We start from the raw sequence: 19,377 nt of genomic DNA, 5'->3' as shown, positions 1-19,377 counted from the left end.
GGCTTGATGGCTTTTAACTTTGAGGAATCTCTCTTGCCTAATCTGGGACATTCAAACTAAACCTCAAAATGTACAGGTGATATTTTGAATTCTACTTCTGTGATTGGATTAGGCTTTGCTCCCACAACAAAACTTAAGGGTGAAAGTTCGTTCTGGGTGAATTTGACTGTCTGAGAGGAATGCCTCCAGTTAAGCTCTCAGAGCAGGTAGCAGAAAGAGACAGGCTCCTTCAGAGATCAACTTCCCATATATTAAAAGAGATGTCTAAAATAGCAAGATGAAAGACTTTATCTGGTTGTGTTTGTTTTTCTCTGTCAGTGAGAAGGACACTGGATGATTTGGTCAGAGTAGACACTTCATGCTTGGAAAGCTGGAGTGAAGTTGGAAGGCTCCCATCACGCATGTCCAGAGATACAAGGACTCTGCAAGGCCCAGGGCTCTGCCTGCTCTGATATCATGAATGAGGCTTGCATTTTTTGTAAATGAAATTGACCAGTCTCACAGGCATTGTAACAACCTCAGCTGTTCAGATGGCACATTATGTTTAAGGGACTAACTCATAGGTAGAAGATTGGTCCTTGGTTTCTAGCTAAAGGTTAACCTTCTCATGTTGACCCAAGGATTGATTGGCATTTAGTTTTCACTTGCTTTGGGAAAGATTTCTGCTAAAACCACGAGGTTTATGCTTTTCAGACAAACGTATTCTTAGAGGTCCTCGGAAAAATCTGCCCTGTAGGACAGAAAGATTAGTTGAGAGCAGCATCCTTTAAGTTCTTATCAACTGCTTTTTTCAAGCTTTGATTGATCCTGATATAGCACTTTTGTTTCTCACTCACCTGCAGAGCCTGGAGTTTGCACTGTGTTTGGAGACCCTCACTACAACACTTTTGATGGACGGACATTTAACTTTCAGGGAACATGTCAGTACGTTTTGACAAAAGACTGCTCCTCCTCTGCCTCGCCCTTCCAGGTGCTGGTGAAAAACGATGCCCGTCGGACCCGTTCTTTCTCCTGGACAAAGTCAGTGGACCTTGTGTTGGGCAGAAGCACCATCAGCCTCCAGCAGCACCTCACAGTGAAGTGGAATGGGACCCGTATCTCACTACCCTGCGAGACACCACAATTTCAGATCGATTTGGATGGTTATTTGCTGAAAGTGACAACCAAAGCAGGTAGGGCAAGTGTATGTATGTCTTCTTCTAGAAGAACTTCTCAAGTGCAACAAGAACAGCAGTTGTTATAAAACCATGACAGTGACAATAAATATATTTCATAATTCATTAGAGATCTGAATAACGCAAGTACCCGATAACTCTTTCAAAACTCTTTCAGCATACAAGCAGACAGAAATCCAGCTGAGTGAAGCCTTTGCAGAACACTTCCTAGACTATATTTCATTCTGCAGTTGACAGTTAACTACCTGTGTAGAGAAATGTGCTATGATTTTCACTTCCAGTAACTAGAGTGTTTTGTTCAGTGTCATCATTTAAAGAAGAGTTGGAGACAGGACTTGAAGTTATACTATGTAATTTTGTGGATATCACTAAGTTAGGAGGAGCTGTTGAATCCCTCAAGAGCAGAGAGGCCTTGCTGAGGTATCTTGACAAATGTGAGGGCTGGGCCGTCACCAAGTACATGACATTGTACAAGAGTTAGAGCCAAATTCTGCACCTGGGGTGGGTCAGCCCAGGACATATGTACAGATTTGGGGACAAGAGGCAGGAGAGCTACCCCATGGAAAGGGATCTGGGGGTTCTGGCTGATGGCAAGTTGAATCTGAGCCAGCAGTGTGCCCCGGCAGCCCAAAGGGCCAACCATACCCAGGGGTGGAGTGTCAGGCCCACTCTGCCAGCCCAGCTAGGTCAGGGGTTGTACCACTGTGCTCTGCGCCGTGCAGCCTCATCTTGAGCACTGCATGTAGTTTGAGCACAGTCTAAGAACATAAAACTGTTAGAGAGCATCCAAAGGGGGGGCTATGAAGATGGGGAAGGGTCTAGAGGGAAAGGTGTGTGAGAAAAGTGGCTGAGGTCCCTTGAATTGTTCGGCTCAGAACAGAGGAGCTGAGGAGGAGGCCTCATGGCAGCTGCAGCTCCACACAGAGAGAGGAGGGGCAGTGCGAGCTCTGCTCTCTGTGGCAGCGACCGGGCCCGAGGGAATGGCATGGAGCTGTGTGAGGGGAGGGGCAGGTGGGAGTTACGAAAAGGTTCTTGTAGCACCAGGCTGCTGGAGTTGGACTCAGTGATCCTTGTGGGTCTCTCCTAACTCTGTGATACTCTGTGATTCTGTGTTTTTCTACTACTTACAGCTAAGAACAGAGATGTAATCAGTTGTTTAACATTCATTTTTTTTTCTACAGTTGCAGCAACATACCTTGCAGTCTAAGTGGGAAATATGTATAAAATCATAATTATTAATGGTTGGAATAGGTTTAAGTTGTCAAATTACGGAAACATTTCACTGAGGCTACCCACTAAAATGGACATCCTCGTTTGAAAACCAAGGCTTAATTTGCTGTTTAATGCCATTGTTTTGTGCTTGCTTTGTGTATGGGTAGGAGTCTCTCCATGTGGAACAAACTTCACAGCATCAGAAGCAAAAGGAAATGAGAAACTTCAGAGAATCTGGCACTTTTTTTTTTTTTTTTAGAAAAAGGAGGGAAGATAGCAGATTCTCAAGTCTTTAGAGACCTGAAGAATACATTTATTGTCAAAATTCTAAACCAGTGGACTAACATTTGTTTTGATAAACAATTTGAGACTATAGTACGCTCGCATAGATAAATACTGAGTGGAAGCTAAGAATTTCCTCATTAGCATGTGTTAGGTAGCGCTGTAGTCCTGGGAGATTTCACTTAAACAGTGAAGTACTGTTTCAGTGAGAATACTATTTACTGTTAATTCAATTAAATGCCATGTGCAAACAGTGAAACCAGTCTTTCTTATGGAGTGGTATGGTCACAAGCATGAAGCATAGTCATACTCATTATCTAGAGTCTTTTTTTTTCAAGGGGTACACTGGCACCCACTGTTGAACTGAGAATTTAGACACCTGTTCATATATCCCCTCGAAATGTAAGTCTGTATAATGTGGATCCCAACTCTGGGTTCATTCCTAAAAGTGGCAATGTAGATTTTTGTGGCTGTCTGTAAAATGCACACAAGTTGACCATTATTCACAACTTCTAATTAAAAGCATCTTGAGGGTTTCTCTTTGCAGCCGGCTGAACACTATGAATACTGGCGATGTGGATTTCATTAGCCAACCACAGGCCACGGAAGGGTTTTCAGTTGAAGATGAATGACAGCTAATCCCGCTGCTATTCCATTTGTCTCTGGTGCAAGCCTAATAAATGACTGCACACATCCTTGTCCATGTGTTGGCAGAGGGAGTGCAAACATGGCATATGACAACATACCAAACACTGTGTAATCACTGCAAATTATAGTCTAAATAATTCCTCCCCTTAACAGAGAAGGATTAGGTTTCTCTTACTGAAGGCAGCACGGCAGGCAGGCCAAGTCCTCCTTCCCTCAGTGCAGAAGACATGGAAATAGGCAGAGAACAACATGACTCCATTTTGCTGGGAGAGGATAAGCAGCAGAGAGGCTGTAGAGAGGAGGAATGTGCTGAGTGGAACTGTTTTAAAGACAAAATTTCTGTTCCACAAGAAATTCCAAATGCCAAGGGAAAAAAAATGGGAATTTTCTATTTCAGAATGGAACATGGATTTTTTTTAAATTTATGCTTTCTCAGCATAGTGCGGGAAAAGAGGCAAGGAAGGAGATAATGAAAAATAAGCAAAGCCACTGAACTAGAAGAAAAATTGAAAGTAAAATTGGTCTGGAAGGTGCAGAGTGTGGTGCTTACAGCTCAGTCAGCATTCCCATGGCTTTTGGTTTTCCCTTTGCAGAGCTGGGAGCTGAGCCCTGGATAAAACAGGGGAGTCCAATGCTTCAGGAAGCCTTGTGGTCCCGGGCTACAAGGCAATCTGCATGGCAGGGCTGCCCTGGAGTTACATATCCTGAGAGTCTGGGCTTCTAGACAGCCCACCAGGCGAGCTGGCATGAAACCAGCTTGGAGCCATGCCTGGGTTCTGTTGGAAGTTCATTGAGTCTGATATGCCTCCCTGATGCATTTCATTTCTGATGAATTGGCATTTTCCTGTGAAAACCTGTTTTGTTGCTGAATTCCTCACCAGCTGTATCCCTGGATGCCACAGCAGCAATTCTGGCACCCTGAACTTGCAGGTACTCCTGGTACTGTCTGATGTGGAGTCCTTGTCTACAATGCGTATATTAATATATTAAGAAGTCAAGAGAGTTGATGGTCACAGGGTTGATGTTATTTCATCTGTCCCTCCAGTGTAGGAGGGTTTTTTTTGTTGTTGTTGTTGATCTTCTGTGTGGATCTTTTTCACATATCTGCTTTGCTGAGGTTTTCTGTACTACGTTGGCCCTAAATCTTTAGGGAGGAATGATCTGCCAGTTCTTGAGGATGCCTTTACCATGAAAAATCATGCAGAACAATTGATGGGAGTTCCCAGCATGTGAAACTCAGTGTGTGATGAGCATAAATCCAGAAGAATTTCTTTTAAATGCAGTAGAGCACATAGTGTGCCAAGTTGAGAAATCAAGTAACAAGTTGGTTAACTGTCCTTCAAAGAAAGAGGAAAATTGGAATACACTAAAAAGTAAGTCCGAGAATGTTCCTTTTCTGCACATCTCCAGATGGGACAGATGCTGCATCCTTTGGCTTCCAGTCTCACCACTTACTTGGATTCCGATTCTTGTCCAAGCGAATGGGAAACTCATCGATTGGGAGGGAAAGAGAGGGGGTTATAGGCACCAGGAAACTCTTCCAAACAATTTCTGTCTGCCAAGGAGAACATTTTAAATGTTGCTCCATAAGACAACCTAGCATGATGAATTTACTGTGCTATGCTTGCATCTAAGCAATTACAGCAAATATAATATAATTACATTATATCTAACTAGAGAAAGTATGTCCATTGCTGGTAGTTAAACTGTATCTCTCTTGAATCAAATCTCATAATCAAAGCAGGGATCTCTAGATTTAAAAGTGTGCATTTTTATATGTTGAGGTTAAAAATCAGAATTTGCTGTTATTCATGTCTGCATATCTAGAGTTCACAGGACAATGCGTGACAAGATGCCAGTGTCTCACAAAGGACACACAAATATTCAGGGTAATTTTAGAGTCAGCCTTCTGTAATAGGTGATTTCACTGAAAGTCAGTAAGTCACAACTTGAGAAAAAACATTATAAAAGGAAAATTATGGTTAAATCATTAACCTGAGGTTTAATTAAAATGATTAAATGATTAAAATGAGCTTCTGAGGGAGCTCATTTGGGGAACAAGCTGAAAACTACCTTAAAAAATGGAGTTATTTTCTGAAGAGAGCTGTCTGAGGACTTGGATCTGGATACTTCAAACTTTGAGAAAGTTTACATGACTCTCAAGTCTGAAATAATCTTAGTTTATACGTTAATGGCAAGTTTTTTCTAAATGCCAGCACAGCAGTATTAATCTGGTGTCTGCAAATCAAGCTGTGTTTTGTTTTGTTCAATGTTGTCAGAAGCAAAGACAGCTGGAATTTGAATTTGTCCAGCAATGATAATGTATGAAGCAGCTTGTAAAGGCAGCGTTCCTCCTTGCCACTGTGCTGGCCTCATTAACGAATGTAGTCTTGCACAATTTCTTAGTTGGTTCAGTGTAAAATGCCTCTGGAGGAGAAAATGGCCCTATCCATTCTGGGATTATGAGGGAATTTGAAGGTACTATCACGCAAAGTGATAGTATGTATTAGTAGTATCATTGCATATCTATAACAATAAGAAAACATGATGAAATAGTCTGTGGTGACTGACTGATGCAGAATCATCTGCAAACCTTGCTGGGTAAATCCTCTCCAAAACACTTGGTGATAGGTATAAATCACATAGGTACGGGATAGTCCGTACTGATGGCAAAGCACCCCTTCTACGGCCATCGAGGGGCTCTCACAGTTAATGTATGGACTAGATGATCTTAACGGTCCTTTCTAATCTTAATGATTCTGTGATTCTGTGATCATTGCCCATTAGGCCTTGCCCTGATCCTCTGTGGCATGGGTAGGAATTGTCATAGGAGTCTATGGGATGTGTTGTTAAACGAAGGGTTCCATCTTTGAACTGAATCTCTGGTATGTTAATTACTTGCATGAGCATGGAGAAGGATTTGGATTGCAAAGTGACAAGTGCTGATTTACAAGAGGAAAGGGTGGTGCTAAGCCAGCCCACACAGCAAATGTAGAAATCTGGAGCAAATCCCTGGTCCTGCACTGCAGAGCGGTGCTGTTTGGTATTCTTGGCCAGACACAGAGGAGAGTGAAATCTGGATTATCCTGTTTGAAAGCAGGTTCCTTTGTTTATCCTTAAATAACTGCCACACATGGATACTTTATGGGAATAAATTAGCATCAGCAAAGTGGTTTGTGGTCTTCAGATGTAGGGCGCTGCAGAGATGCAAAGTATTAGCATTCATCAGACGTTGGAAAGGCCATTTTAAGATGGAAGTGATACTTGGTGTTGTTTTTATCACATGCAATACCAAAATTGCATTCCTTTATGAGATACATATTTACTGCTCGGAGGATAGAATTCACTTCATATAAATTCACTCAGATTAAAATTATCATTTTAGCCTCCACCTGCTTTCTGGACCATCTGTAATGCCACTGGAAACAGAAGGGCATTCGGAAGGTAGTTTATTCCCTCTGTATTAGACACCTTTGTTGTGATCCCTGAGCTACCTGTTTCTCTCCATTACAGAGAGAACACAGATAGGTGACTTAAGCTAGACATTTAGTTTTTAGATGGGTATAGATATAAAATAGATTTCACCCGCAGAAAGCAGTTTTGATTTTGATGCACTGGAAGTATGAAACCTTACTGTAAAATATTGTACCACGGCACTTATATCCTAGCCTCTAGATGAATGTTCCATGTCTACCATCATTCCATAATGTTGCTGACTTGTCAAGGCAGCTTCAAAAGGTTGGTAATTAACATCTTTTGAATGACCCATCTGAATCCATTTCATAATGCTTTGTTACAGCAGTTTTACTCATCTGACTTCTTTTTGCTGTCACCTTTTAATCTCTTTTTATCCACACAAAGAACTGATTTTGGAATGGTTGTCTTTACCCAAATGAGTATCAGATCTTTAGACAAGAAAAGAAGAATGTTTTCAAGGAAGTATTCACTGTCAGAGTCCCATAGGGCATAGCCACCTTTGTACACCCATGACCTGTGCGATGGGTGACAGTGGCTGAAATTCTGGCCCTCCTGAAATCCAGTAGAAATTTGCCTTAGAAAATTCAAGTTACTGAATATCACAACAGCCATCTTTCAGTGTTGAGAGCAGTTCTGCCTTGGATCCAGTTTTTTTAGGATGACCCCATTCAATAGCAAGGAGGAATAAAAGTAAACGCAGAGAGGAAAAAGTATATTGTAATCAGCAGTGATCTAAGAAACACTGCTCTTGCCAGAGGTGCTTACTGGGAGGTATATAGAAATCTAACAGTATTATCAGGAGGAAACCAATAGCTTTGTTTAGATTCCCCTGAACACTATTTCACATATGTAAGGTACAGTTTATTAACCTCAATTTCTTCTTCTTTTTTTTTTTTTCTCTTTTGAAACTATGTGTTTTTGTCTCATCTCTTTCTTTGTTAGGCCTGGAAATCTCGTGGGATGGAGACAGTTTCGTGGAAGTCATGGCCGCACCACATCTGAAAGGCAAACTCTGTGGCCTGTGTGGTAACTACAACGGGCACAAGCGAGATGACCTGATTGGGGGGGATGGAAATTTTAAGTTTGATGTGGACGACTTTGCTGAGTCCTGGCGTGTGGAGTCTAATGAGTTCTGCAGTCGCCCGCAGAGGAAACCTGTGCCTGAGCTCTGCCATGGGACTGTCAGGGTGAAACTCCGGGCTCACCGGGAATGCCAGAAGCTCAAAGCCTGGGATTTTCAGAGCTGTCATTCAACGGTAGATTACACAACCTTTTACCGGTAAGTGTGGCTTACTGAGGAGGGGGTTGGAAAAAATTGCTGTGTGAGGAAAAAAAACCACACAACATTTGCCCAATTTCAGTAATTCCAGTGCATGTTTTGAGCTGTTTTTGTGAAGAACTAGTAAACAGGCTTGCACTTAATGCTTGCAGTCATGTTTTGAAACAATTTTCTGACACAGAGATCAGAAAATGACAGTCCAAAGCTAATACAGACCTGAGCAGCTAAGAGGGAGAAATGCAGATTTGTGACCACTTAGAGAAAAAAAAATACTTTTGTAGACCGAGAAAAGGGGGAAAGTAACAAAAGACTTCACGACGTTTTGGTAAGCACCTTCTAATTTCAAAGTCAGCTGTAAAGCTTAGGCTGATTAATTGCTATTGCTCGTGGTCCAGAGAATTCTTCCTGAAAAGATTTTGAAAATGGCTTAATTAAAGCAGAGACATGAAGTACTACTTCTTCCTCTTGCATGGTGTAGTTTGTGGGCATGAAAATTTGAAAGGACAGAGTAAACAAAATGTTCAGTCCATGCCCATCTTGCCCTACAAGCAAACAAAGACAGAAGAGGATCTAGAAGCCTTGTCTGTGTGAACTATTAAAGAGTTTTTATTTTTAAAATGTTTCCAGTCTAAACCACAGATACATCATTTCTGTTCTTTAATTGGCATGAGTTTATTTGCCCCTCACTCAGTAAATAAAATTGGCTTTTCATTTGATTGCTTGACATAAAAGATAAAAGCAAGCCGAGTCACAGTTGTGTGATGACGGATGGAGCTGCCTGCTCTCTGAGCTCCCAGCTTTCCCCACTCGCACACATCTGCTCAGCTATTGAGCTTATTAGGAAAAGCTTTCTAAAATGATTCCATTTCCCTCATGAATTGCCTTTCCTCTTCTTTTATTACAAGGCAGAAAGACTTTTATCTACCCTAGCAGAATACTGCTGAGTACTAGGAAATGCTAAAAGAAATCACACGGCTTGTCTCTGTGTTTCTGCATTTAGCTTCCTATAGAGTATCCCAGCTTAGCAGCCCAGCAAAAAGTAATAATTATACTGTGGGCAGGCTGTAATACTTTGTCTTTTCCAATGGCTGGGGACACAGCAGAGACCGCTAGAGATGCTAACACATGCACACAGAGTCTGTTGGATGCATTTCAGCAGCATTCCCATCTCACTTCCATCGTTCTCTGAAGGTAAGTGATGACAGTACAAATGGAAAACAGGCATGCAGAGATTTGTTTCATTTTGCAGTTGATTTTTTTTGTCCGTTTTTAAAAGTAGTTTGTGATTGATTTACTGCAATACACTTCCTGACACTACAGTGGAAAATGATTTATATTTTGGCTAGAGCAGACAAAAAATCTTGCATACGAGAATTACCATTAAGCATTTCTGTTCCCTTACAATATTGTCTCCTGTCCTGGAAAGACAATGACATCAAGCAAGTATTTAATTAGATTATGACCTTTTGGAGAAAAGTTTATTTTTCTCTTAGGAGAATTTACATTGAAAGGACCATCATATGCTATCAGAAGTGGCTGTTCATTTGCTTCTATTTAGATATCTCCAGTTGTTAGAATGTTCAGATCCAAATATGGCAGTCACAGATAAAATATAAGTGCAAAATAAATGAAGAGATTTAGTAGTATGCTGCTGTTTGTTAGAAACTGACAAAGTTGTAAGAAATAATTTATTCAACAATCACGGCCGTTTTTCATACTAGGAAATTACTCCAAGCAGGTTGACATGCATTTGAGAAAGCTCTTGAAAACTTCTTATTTGAAATACTTACACATATACATATAAATATGTGTATACATAGAAAATATGAGTACTTATGGGAGCTACATTTTTCCCGCATGTTTTTCAGAGACACCACTGTTGGTTTAACTAAATTTTCCAATTATTTTTTTCATTACGAACAAGCTTCTAGTAGCAAAGGCAGTGAAAAAGTAGAATGTTGGGGTCAGTTTTTTTTAGTTTTCTCTTTTTCTCCTCTCTGATTTGGATAACTTCTCAGTTTTTACTCTCTGACATATTATGGATTTTTTTCATTTTAAATCCTGCATTCTCAAAGAGTTATTTTTTCTTGGTAATTCTTGCCTATATTATCAACATTGCCTCATTTTCACCATCCTGCTCTTCCAGTGACCTGCTGCTAATAAGAATTCTCAGAAACAGAAATAAACTCAGCAGGAACCTTACAAACTAGGGTGTGTTTTCTCCAAATACCAAAAAAGGCAGTGAACAATGCATTGCAAACATTTGTCTGACACTGTGTTACTGATGAGATTTCTGTGAAGACATCTCAAATTCATTTGAAGTCTCATTCTTTTTACAGCTGTAGTTTTTCCTTTTGTTAGCCATCCAAAAAACATATACAGCAAAATTGCCTCGATTGTTAGGTGAAAAGGATATGGTTAATGTTTGAAAGTGTAAAGATCTTGCTGCATGGTTATGGGGTGAAGAACAGCTAAGTGCTGAGTTTGACCTTGATAGATCTTTGACACCTTATGAGAAATGGTTCTGCACCTTGCCCTTCACCTTTTTTTGATGTTGTAACTTTGGTGAGTTGCGTCTCTGCAAAGTGCCTGGAAAAATAAAGCACAATGTAAGGCTAAAAGAAAGGATTTTGAAATAGTCCAGACTCCAAACTAACAATTTTGGCATCTAATTTTATACCACTCTTTTAATTCTTCGTATTGTAACTAGACACATTTTATGGGCTTCTAATTTTGTTTTGTTTTGTTTGAGATTGGTATTTTTTGTTTTTAATGCATTGCTAGTTGTTCAGTATTCTTGAGCAATGCTCTAAAAATAACTCTTAGTGTTGAACTTTACGGAGGCAAGTTTAAGTAGGGAAACAATTTTGAAGATTTTGGTAAAGGAAATTTTAGTAAGTTCTGTGTGAAGAAGAGATTAAGCAGTGATAGTCATCACCATTACCTCTGATCTATTTTTATAAATATGGATAAGAATCCTGGATTACGTTTTGCCAAAAAAAAAAAAAAGAATTTTTTTAGAGGGGAATATTTTGATCATGAGTGCAATAAAGCTTGCATTCAGACTCCTGAAGCTGCCCTTTAGTGTAAGCGGCACTAATAATAAGTGATGATATCATCTTGTGCGGCTGTTAACGCAAAAAACTCATCACATTATCAAGAATTATCATGGTACCGTTTAAGCTCTTGGATAAGGATTTAGGGGCTTGGGGATTTGAGGAAGGAGAAGAGATCTTTCAGTGCTCAGTGAGCCCTTCCCCATGGCTAATCTGATTATGCATAATCAAGCTGCATAGGAGCAGGGTCATAGAGGTGACTCCAGCCCCAGTGAGGCCAGGCAGCCGTGTGGTGTTGGGGGCAGGTCCATGGCGTGGCCCATGCCTCCTTTGCTCAACCACGGCCAGTGCCTCTTGGAAGCCTCTCTGGGAGACACAGGAGTAGGCAGCACCCAGCAGAGGGTGTAGAGATGGGAGCGATGGAGGCACAGCAGCACTGCTCTGTACAGGAACCAGTTGGCCCACGGGAAACAGTGTGAAAGGAGTCACAGGGCTAATAACCCCTAGTAATATCTGCCCTCATAAGCAGGTTTTTTAATAGTTTAGTATCACTGATAGAATTGGAATATGGCATCAACATGATATTAGCGTATCACCCATCTGTAATAGGTGCATATGGCAGCTGAATTCATGAACGACTAGCCAGACATTGCTTAAAGCTCCTACTTCTGACATAAAATTAGGAAAATATTTAATATCTTGCTTTTGCCATGTAGTAGATTTCTCTATTTGAGACTGGAAAAACTGTGCTCAAGACAAGTCTTCTTACTATTATTACTCTTACTGTTATAATTAATTTTTTGTTGTTGGTGGTGTTATTATTGCATTTTTAACTGTCAGTAGCATACAAAAAAATTATTCTTTTTCTCTTTTGTAACTGCTGTGAGAGGTGTGTTTTTTGTCTTGAACACCTAAATTTAATCATATTCAATGTTTTATGATGAGCAGTAATTAACATAATAATAGCTTCATGATACGACAAGAGGAAATGGTTTCCAACTAAAAGAGGGTAGATTTAGGTTGGATACAAGGAATAAGTATTTTACAAGGGCAGTGAAGCACTGGCACAGGTTGCCCAGAGAGGTGGTGGATGTCCCATCCCTGGAGACATTCAAGATCAGAGTGGACAGGGCTCTGAGCAACCTGATGGAGCTGAAGGTGTCCCTCTTCATTGCAGGGAAGTTGGAATAGATGGCCTTTAAGGCTCCCTTCCAACTCAAACGATTCTATGATTCTGTAATTCATTTACTTGAAACACTTAATCAAAGACACTTGGGAATTGCAAATCTACTGTGCAGTTCTTGTCTTAAATATTCCTTGTGAGTGCGCTGATTTTATTCCAGCTTAATTCAGTGAGTTTCTTTTTCAGTTAATCAATTAACCTTGCGTAGTTAACTTTTCAGATCCTTAATTTTCCTCAGACTTTCTGTTTAACTAGAGAAAATGTTATTGTCTAGCATCAGCGCATAAATTGCAATGTTGTGTAGTACACTGGCTCCCTCTTACTAGGTTTGACAGATGTGCTGTGAATGGCTGCAGAGAACATGTGAGTTGCAGCATTGCTAAGTTAATTACAAGCTCAATTTAAAAGATGAAGACCAAGAGTTTGAAGCAGAAGTTTTTAGGGCTTTTTTTCCCGTTAACAATGGTGTCCTACAGCTGTAAAATTCATGTGGTTATGCCTCTATGTTCACTCAGTGGGATAGTGCGAAAGAAATGGCGGCTGAAGAATGACTTCAGAAAGGCCCACTTCGTGTTCAAGGAGTGGTTGGAATTAGGATCTCTGTAGCCTTCTGTTTTCTGCCAAGGGTGCATATTGCAAAATCCTCCCTGCAAGGTTTTCTGCTCCTGGCTGTGCATGTGGGCACAGCAGTCTCCTGCACTGCTCCAGCTGAGGCCAGGCAGCTCTGGGGCTCATGTGGTGCAATCAAAGGGTGTCTGCAGCCCTGAATGCTGTCTGGAGCAGCTCCTGCCCCTGCCCCAGCCTCAACAGCTGTATTTCCACCTCCTGACGGCACAGCTGGCCTGTGCTCACTTCAAGTCAGGGTAGTAGTGTTGCCTCAAAAAACGTAATGGTAGTATGAAGCCGTGGATGGTGCCCATGTGGGCATCTCTTGCTCCTGCTCGCCTTTGTAATGAGATAATAATGCTCCTGCTCCTGTCTTACCTCCTTTTCTGAATCTGACCCTAATTCTGGGTACTAACAGCAGTGTAACCACAGAAGAGAGTTGTTCAGGTTGAAACAATTTACTCAGCTTCTCGGGCAAATTGTCACTGAGCAGCTGTGCGGCCCAGGGAGCTTCTGGTTTGGAAGGAATTTAAAAATATTTGAAATTATAATCATATTTTTTTAAGCTAATCTTCACCAGGACTTGTGTTTCCCATGAGCTAGATGCTCCCCTTCTCAGTTTGCTTTGTTCAGTGTCATTGAGACTTTTATCTATTTGAAGTGATCCCACATTTTAGCTGCTTGCATTATTAAATGCTTAATAATTCAAGCTTTCTTTTCAGAAATACTCTGCTTTAGGTCATTCAACTTACACAAGGTGATCTTTTGCAGATCAGTACTGGAGAAATGTGCAAAGAACTAAGCCTGAACGTGTAGGTAACAGGAGAGCTGGTGTTTCCAAGCCTTACAAAAGTACAGCTGCTTGGGAATACATTCTCCACACCTATCTGGCTGGGCTCCTTTGACTTTGTGCCCTTACAGGAATTGACATTACTCCCCAAACCACTTCTAAATGTCTGCCATTGAGTCACACTTGTGAATCTTGGGTAATGCCATGATGAACTCACTGACACACAGGTAAGAGGCACCATGACTGAGTGCTGGTACCTGACAGCACTAACAAATGGGAGAAAACAAACTTTGTGGTGTCTGATGAACTTTGCGATTCCTAGCAGCAAGTATCAAACTTTGCTACCTACATACTGATGATAAAGAGTACTGTAAAAATAACACCATGTATATATATAAATCTATGGATCACCACTGTTCTAAGCCTCTTCCTGTAGTATTTTTCATCTGAATTAGCCAAGAGTTAGTGCAAGCTGCCAGAAAAGTACTGCTTAGTTTTAAGGATTAAAAGCTTGGATTTGGACAAATAGGTTGAATGGTCGGGAAAGATAAATCTGAACTCAAGCTGAGCTCAGTTATCTGTGGATCATGATTCCTCTTCATCTTTCTCCCATACCCCTGCCCCTGGTGAGGTATTTTTCATGTAACCAAGCCCCATCCACTTGTGTCTGTTTAGAAAAAATACCTCAGGAATTTGGGGCTAGAAAACATTCTTCTCTTTGTATCAGTGGTTATTACAGCTGTAAAACATTGAAGCAGTGCCAGAGGATTCACAGATGTCTCCTTTCCTGTTGAGGTATTGGGAATGAGCGGGGGGGAGGATGAGGGTGGAGAGGGCTCCAAAATCTGACAAGCCTGTGGTGTTGGACAGAGACCATTCACCTGGGACCATCCATGGCTTACTTCCAGCCAAAAAACGCACACTTCCCCAGTGACCCACTTTGAGCTTCCCTATATGGAAAGTTAATTTTTTTTTTTTTTAACAAGGAAATATTTTTATAGGAAGACCAGATGAAGCAACATACTATTCTGTGATAAAAACTCAGAGAATTTTCCTTTGCTTGAAAGGATGGCATGTCTGGAATGTGTCTGTTTTTCTTACCTAATTACACAATCACAACTCTACCTGATGCTGTCTCTTCACACTGAATGAGATGTTATTTTCTACTTACACTTGCAAGTGTAATATGAGGCTTTTTTCTGCTCTTTGCCAGGAAAGAGCTCCATTTGTGATTATCATGCATGCAGATATATACAGGCTTATTACAAAAACCTGCTTCTGCCTAGTAAAACTTCATTTGTCTTTGGTTTATTACCCGTCTCAATGAAATTCAAGTCAGGTGTTTCATAACAAAATATTGTCTTCTACTTTGCCCTCTGTCTGACAGATGTGAGACTCTGTGAAAATGTAAGGTCAATTTGACTATGACAGAAGTGATTGTAAAGTATAGTAGGGAAGGCAGGAGAGGGGTACAGAACAGAACAAGTAGAGGGCCATAAATGCACTTCTTATTTGCCAATATGGAAAGCATTTGCAGAAATGGTTGTTCTTGGGTTGCTTTTAAAAGATGTTAGACCTTTTTTTTTTTTTTTTTTTTAATATATTTTAATTTAATTTGTTTGGTTCATTGGTTTTGGTCCACAGTGCCCTGGAGTTGTGGGATAAAATCCTGGTTCATTGAAGACCATGGGAACTTTGCTTTATTTGAAGGAAGTGATTTCATCATTGTGGTTGTCCCTGTCCCGTAGTACACAGATCTGTGCATTAGTAGTCCTGGAGTAGTCTTTCTGCTGTCTTCTGTACAAAGATTAAGCTGGTTTAGAGACAGAGGATTCTTTCATTACTGAAGTAGACAAAAGTGAAATGCACCCAGACTGGGGTTCCCAGATCCTGTCTGCCCACCACTTTTTAGCTGAGTGAAATCTAAGAGGTGGCTTTGTGAAGCAGACAACATAATTTGGCTGGCCACATGCAACTCAGAGGTCACTTCTGTTTCTCACTAATTTGAGGTCACTCGTATTTCTTTCTTCTCAATTCTGAGGTGTTCATAGAAGTACCCTGCAACTCTTGGTACTGCTATCCCTCACATTTTTCAAAGCTTACCCGATAGGTTTTTAAACAGATCCCAGGCATAGCTTCTATAATACAGAGTTGCCTACCCCCAAAGTCCTTGTTAAAACTGCAGTCTTAAAGTGCCACTATATCGCAGTATGCATGAGTGTGCACTACGACTGTTTCTTTTTGGCAAAACACAAGCACATCCCTATCACTTAAATGTTTTTTGAAAGGGCCCTTTCACCTTTTGGAAAATATCCCTGATGTCTCAGTAATATAATACAATGCATAATTTTTAAAAAGAAGAGAAGAGCAGGTGTGGGGAGGAGCTACTAGAAAAGCAGAGTGGTATCCTCCCTTGTGAAACTGTTTTAAAAGACTCCACCTGTCAGTTAGTGCAACTTGATCCACTCCCAAAGTAAAAATACTTGCTACTCTGGAGTATTCTTTTTAACAGCAAAAATAAATCCTGTTTTTGGAGGGATGCTATTCAGAAAAGCTGTCAGCATCATTAGAGTATATTCTGTGCCTTTCTCGGATACTGTAGAATTTTAACTGCAGCTGCTACAGAGTCCAAGACCCCTGTTCGATCTCATTTTAATTAGCTTCTAAGACATGTTCCCAGCAAGGCTTTCTTTGCTAGTTGTTTTTTATTTAATTTTAGCTTTTTATGTTTTAATTTATTGCAGTATTGATTTTAAATAAAATCAAAAGATGCTATTTCCGTGAATAAATAATTCAGGAAACCAACCCATCACATCTCATATTCTGCCTTGAGCTGAAGCTAATAATTGTTGCAAGGAAGAGGAAACCCATCCATACTGTAGCTGGCCAACTGTGCCATGTCATATATGGTGGAGAAATCCCTTTCAGGCCCCTGAGATGATCAGTTTACAGCTCATAGCATGAAATTTTAATTACCTTTCTTTTAACATGCATAACTGCAAAGCTACTATATTTCAGCTCCTATTTTAAGCCACCTGCAGTATATCCTGCCTAATTAGACACACAGAAAAGATGAACGAGGGTGTTTATAAGCAGGCAAATGAGATGAATTTGTGGGAAACATTTTAAAAATAAGCTTAACCTAATCCTCCTGTTATTCTTATGAGTTCATTTATGCTTCTGGCAGGATAACCAGACAAAGCAGGACGTGAGCTGTGACCAGCACAAAAAAACTTTTCTGCAGAAAGTTTGCCTTAGGAAGGTTTTTGACAGCCCAGAACAGCTTATCCCGTCTGCTTTTGCTGTGGTGGAAAACTGACTTGCCACTTGTAAGGGAATTGTTCTAGAGACTTTCTGGGGGCTAGAGTGAAATGCAAGCTTTCTGGTGGTTGTTTTTAGCTGAGAAATCTGTTCCCAATCTTAGAGTTCTTACATTTTGTGAGATTTTTGGTAGCCATCTATTGCAAAAACAATTTGTAGTGACAGTCTCTCTGTCCCTCCCCGTAAGGGCTCAGTATCACAGAACAGTTGAGGTGGGAAGGGACCTCTGTGTCCATCTGGTTCAGTCTGGGCTCCAGCAGAGACACCCGCAGCAGGGTGTCCAGGCCCACGTCCAGGTGCTTTTGGAGATCTCCAAGGAGGAGACTCCGCAGCCTCCAGGCAACCTATGCCAGTGCTGTATCATCGACACGGCACAGATATACTTCATTCCTAGTGTTCATGTATTCCAGTTCGTGCCCATTGCCTCTTTAATTGTCTTGCACAGCTCAAGGTCTTTCAGAAGGCCCTTGCTGCTGCCATTCTACCTGCAAAATGTTAGCTCCCTTGACAGCAAAGCACCAAGAGCAAATGCAGATGAGGGCCAGGCACTGGAGCATGATAACCAGACACAGCCCGTTTTACTGCAGGCACATAACCGTTGCTGATGAGGTCTTGGAATGCTCAGATCTTAACACCAGAGGATTATTGTACTGAAGAACATCTCAGCAGTGCAGTGAAGAGAAGACTTGTAGGAAATAAAGCAAGAATGGGTGGAGACACTTGTGCTTATGCAGGAATATGTATTTACTCATCTCCAGTATTTACCATTAGAATAACTGATATTCTAATTAGCTACATAGTGCAAACTGCATGCACATGCGTTTGTTTCAGGTTCACTTACCTTTTTAACTATTGAGATGCCACTTAGAAATGTGCATGCACAGCTCAGCTGTAATTATCTGTGCTTCTGGTGGACTCATCAGAGCAGGCAGAGCAGACTTTGGCTAACATGGGGAGAGGGCTCACGACTGGAGCTTGCCTGTGGCGTCTTGGAGCAGGGGAGGAACTAAAGTTCTGAAATACATAGCAAATGACCCCCTCCTCATGCAAAAGGAGCAAGAGGGATCTGTTTGTATCCAAATGAAGGGCTCTGCGTATGTGAGAGCAGGTGCAGTGATTTCACATCTTCATCATGATATAAAGGGGATGAAAGCTTTTAAGTCTCTCTCCAACTCCCCCATTTAAGCCAGTTGAAATTAAAATTGGTGGGGAATGTGCTGTGGATACTGAAGGGAGTTGGAGCCATATGTTTTCTTGCATTCCTGGGTACTCTTATAACTAACATTCTGTTTATAAAATATTCCTAAAGCATAAAAGCTAAAATAAATTCAGTATGTGAAAATTAATAACAAGTCATTTCTCCTGTGATCAGTCCAGAGGAAGCTCTCGTAAGCGTTAAGGTATTCAGACAGCTGATTTTTGTACATCAGTTCTGAAGTGAGGTATGTAGTTTACAGAAAGTGAGTGCTTAAGGTTATGTACTCTGTGAGTACATGAAATAAGAGGCTGTTGAGGATGGTGGATACCATGGAAGCAAGGAAGAAGTTTACAAAGTTCATTTCCTAAGTGCTCCTTCTTAGCACTTTATATTTTCAAATTGCAGTGTAAACATTTAATTCTCACTGCACCTTGGTTTAAAGTTGTTGAAATGAAGAGAGTCCTTTGCTATACAGGAAGCCAAGAGCAGATTTGAGATTAAAATCTGAAAGTGCCTGGTTCTATGCCTAAAGCTCAAGTCGTTCTGATGGTATTCAAGAGTTTTCACATGCACAAAAAGCGTATTGTCATATTCTGGTTGAAGTGCACATTCTTCTAAAACTTTCAGAAGAAAGCATTGCTACTCTTGAAGGAACTAGATCTCTGCTCTTTTGAGGCTAAACAACACCCTGCTAGCACTCCATCCAGTGATGTGTCTATGGCAAGTAAAAACCTAATAAAAAGTCAAAACTTAATAATGGACTGAGGCATGGACTATAGAAGGCTTGCTTGTTGAACAGAAAGTGTCAATATACAAGAAAAAAAAACCACCCTGTTCTCTGAAATCAATGTCCATGCTGAGGTTTGAAAACCCATTTTGTTTTTCTGCTCATCTGTCTGCCTCCATGGTTCTTTGTTGTACTGATGACAGTTTGCTGACAGTACGGGGAAGGATCACAAAGATATCATCAGTTGAAGGGTTTGAAGGTCATATGGTAATCGGAGAAAAATTACAAAGATCCGACAAACAGGTGATTATTTTGTCCGCCATTGGTTTTGTAAACCTGCCTTCAGATCCTATGTATTAATTAGACTGTATTTTGTCAACATTTGAAATATGCAGTTCCTACCATTTGCATAATGATTCTTCA

General features: G+C 40.7%; 1 protein-coding gene across 1 annotated transcript in view; it reads left to right on the top strand.

Annotated features, from left to right (window-relative positions):
* Positions 1-19,377, top strand: part of BMPER (BMP binding endothelial regulator) — a 153,167-nt gene that overhangs the window by 100,418 nt on the left and 33,372 nt on the right. Inside the window, exons 12-13 of the mRNA XM_021388278.1 lie at positions 843-1,172; positions 7,737-8,073. Of these exons, the coding sequence (XP_021243953.1) occupies positions 843-1,172; positions 7,737-8,073 (667 nt within the window). The remainder of the gene's footprint in view (positions 1-842; positions 1,173-7,736; positions 8,074-19,377) is intronic.

The sequence above is a fragment of the Numida meleagris genome, chromosome 2 (assembly GCF_002078875.1).
Source record: "Numida meleagris isolate 19003 breed g44 Domestic line chromosome 2, NumMel1.0, whole genome shotgun sequence".
NCBI lineage: Eukaryota > Metazoa > Chordata > Aves > Galliformes > Numididae > Numida > Numida meleagris.
Note: the sequence above shows the minus strand (reverse complement) of the source record. Positions and strands in the feature narration are given on the sequence as shown.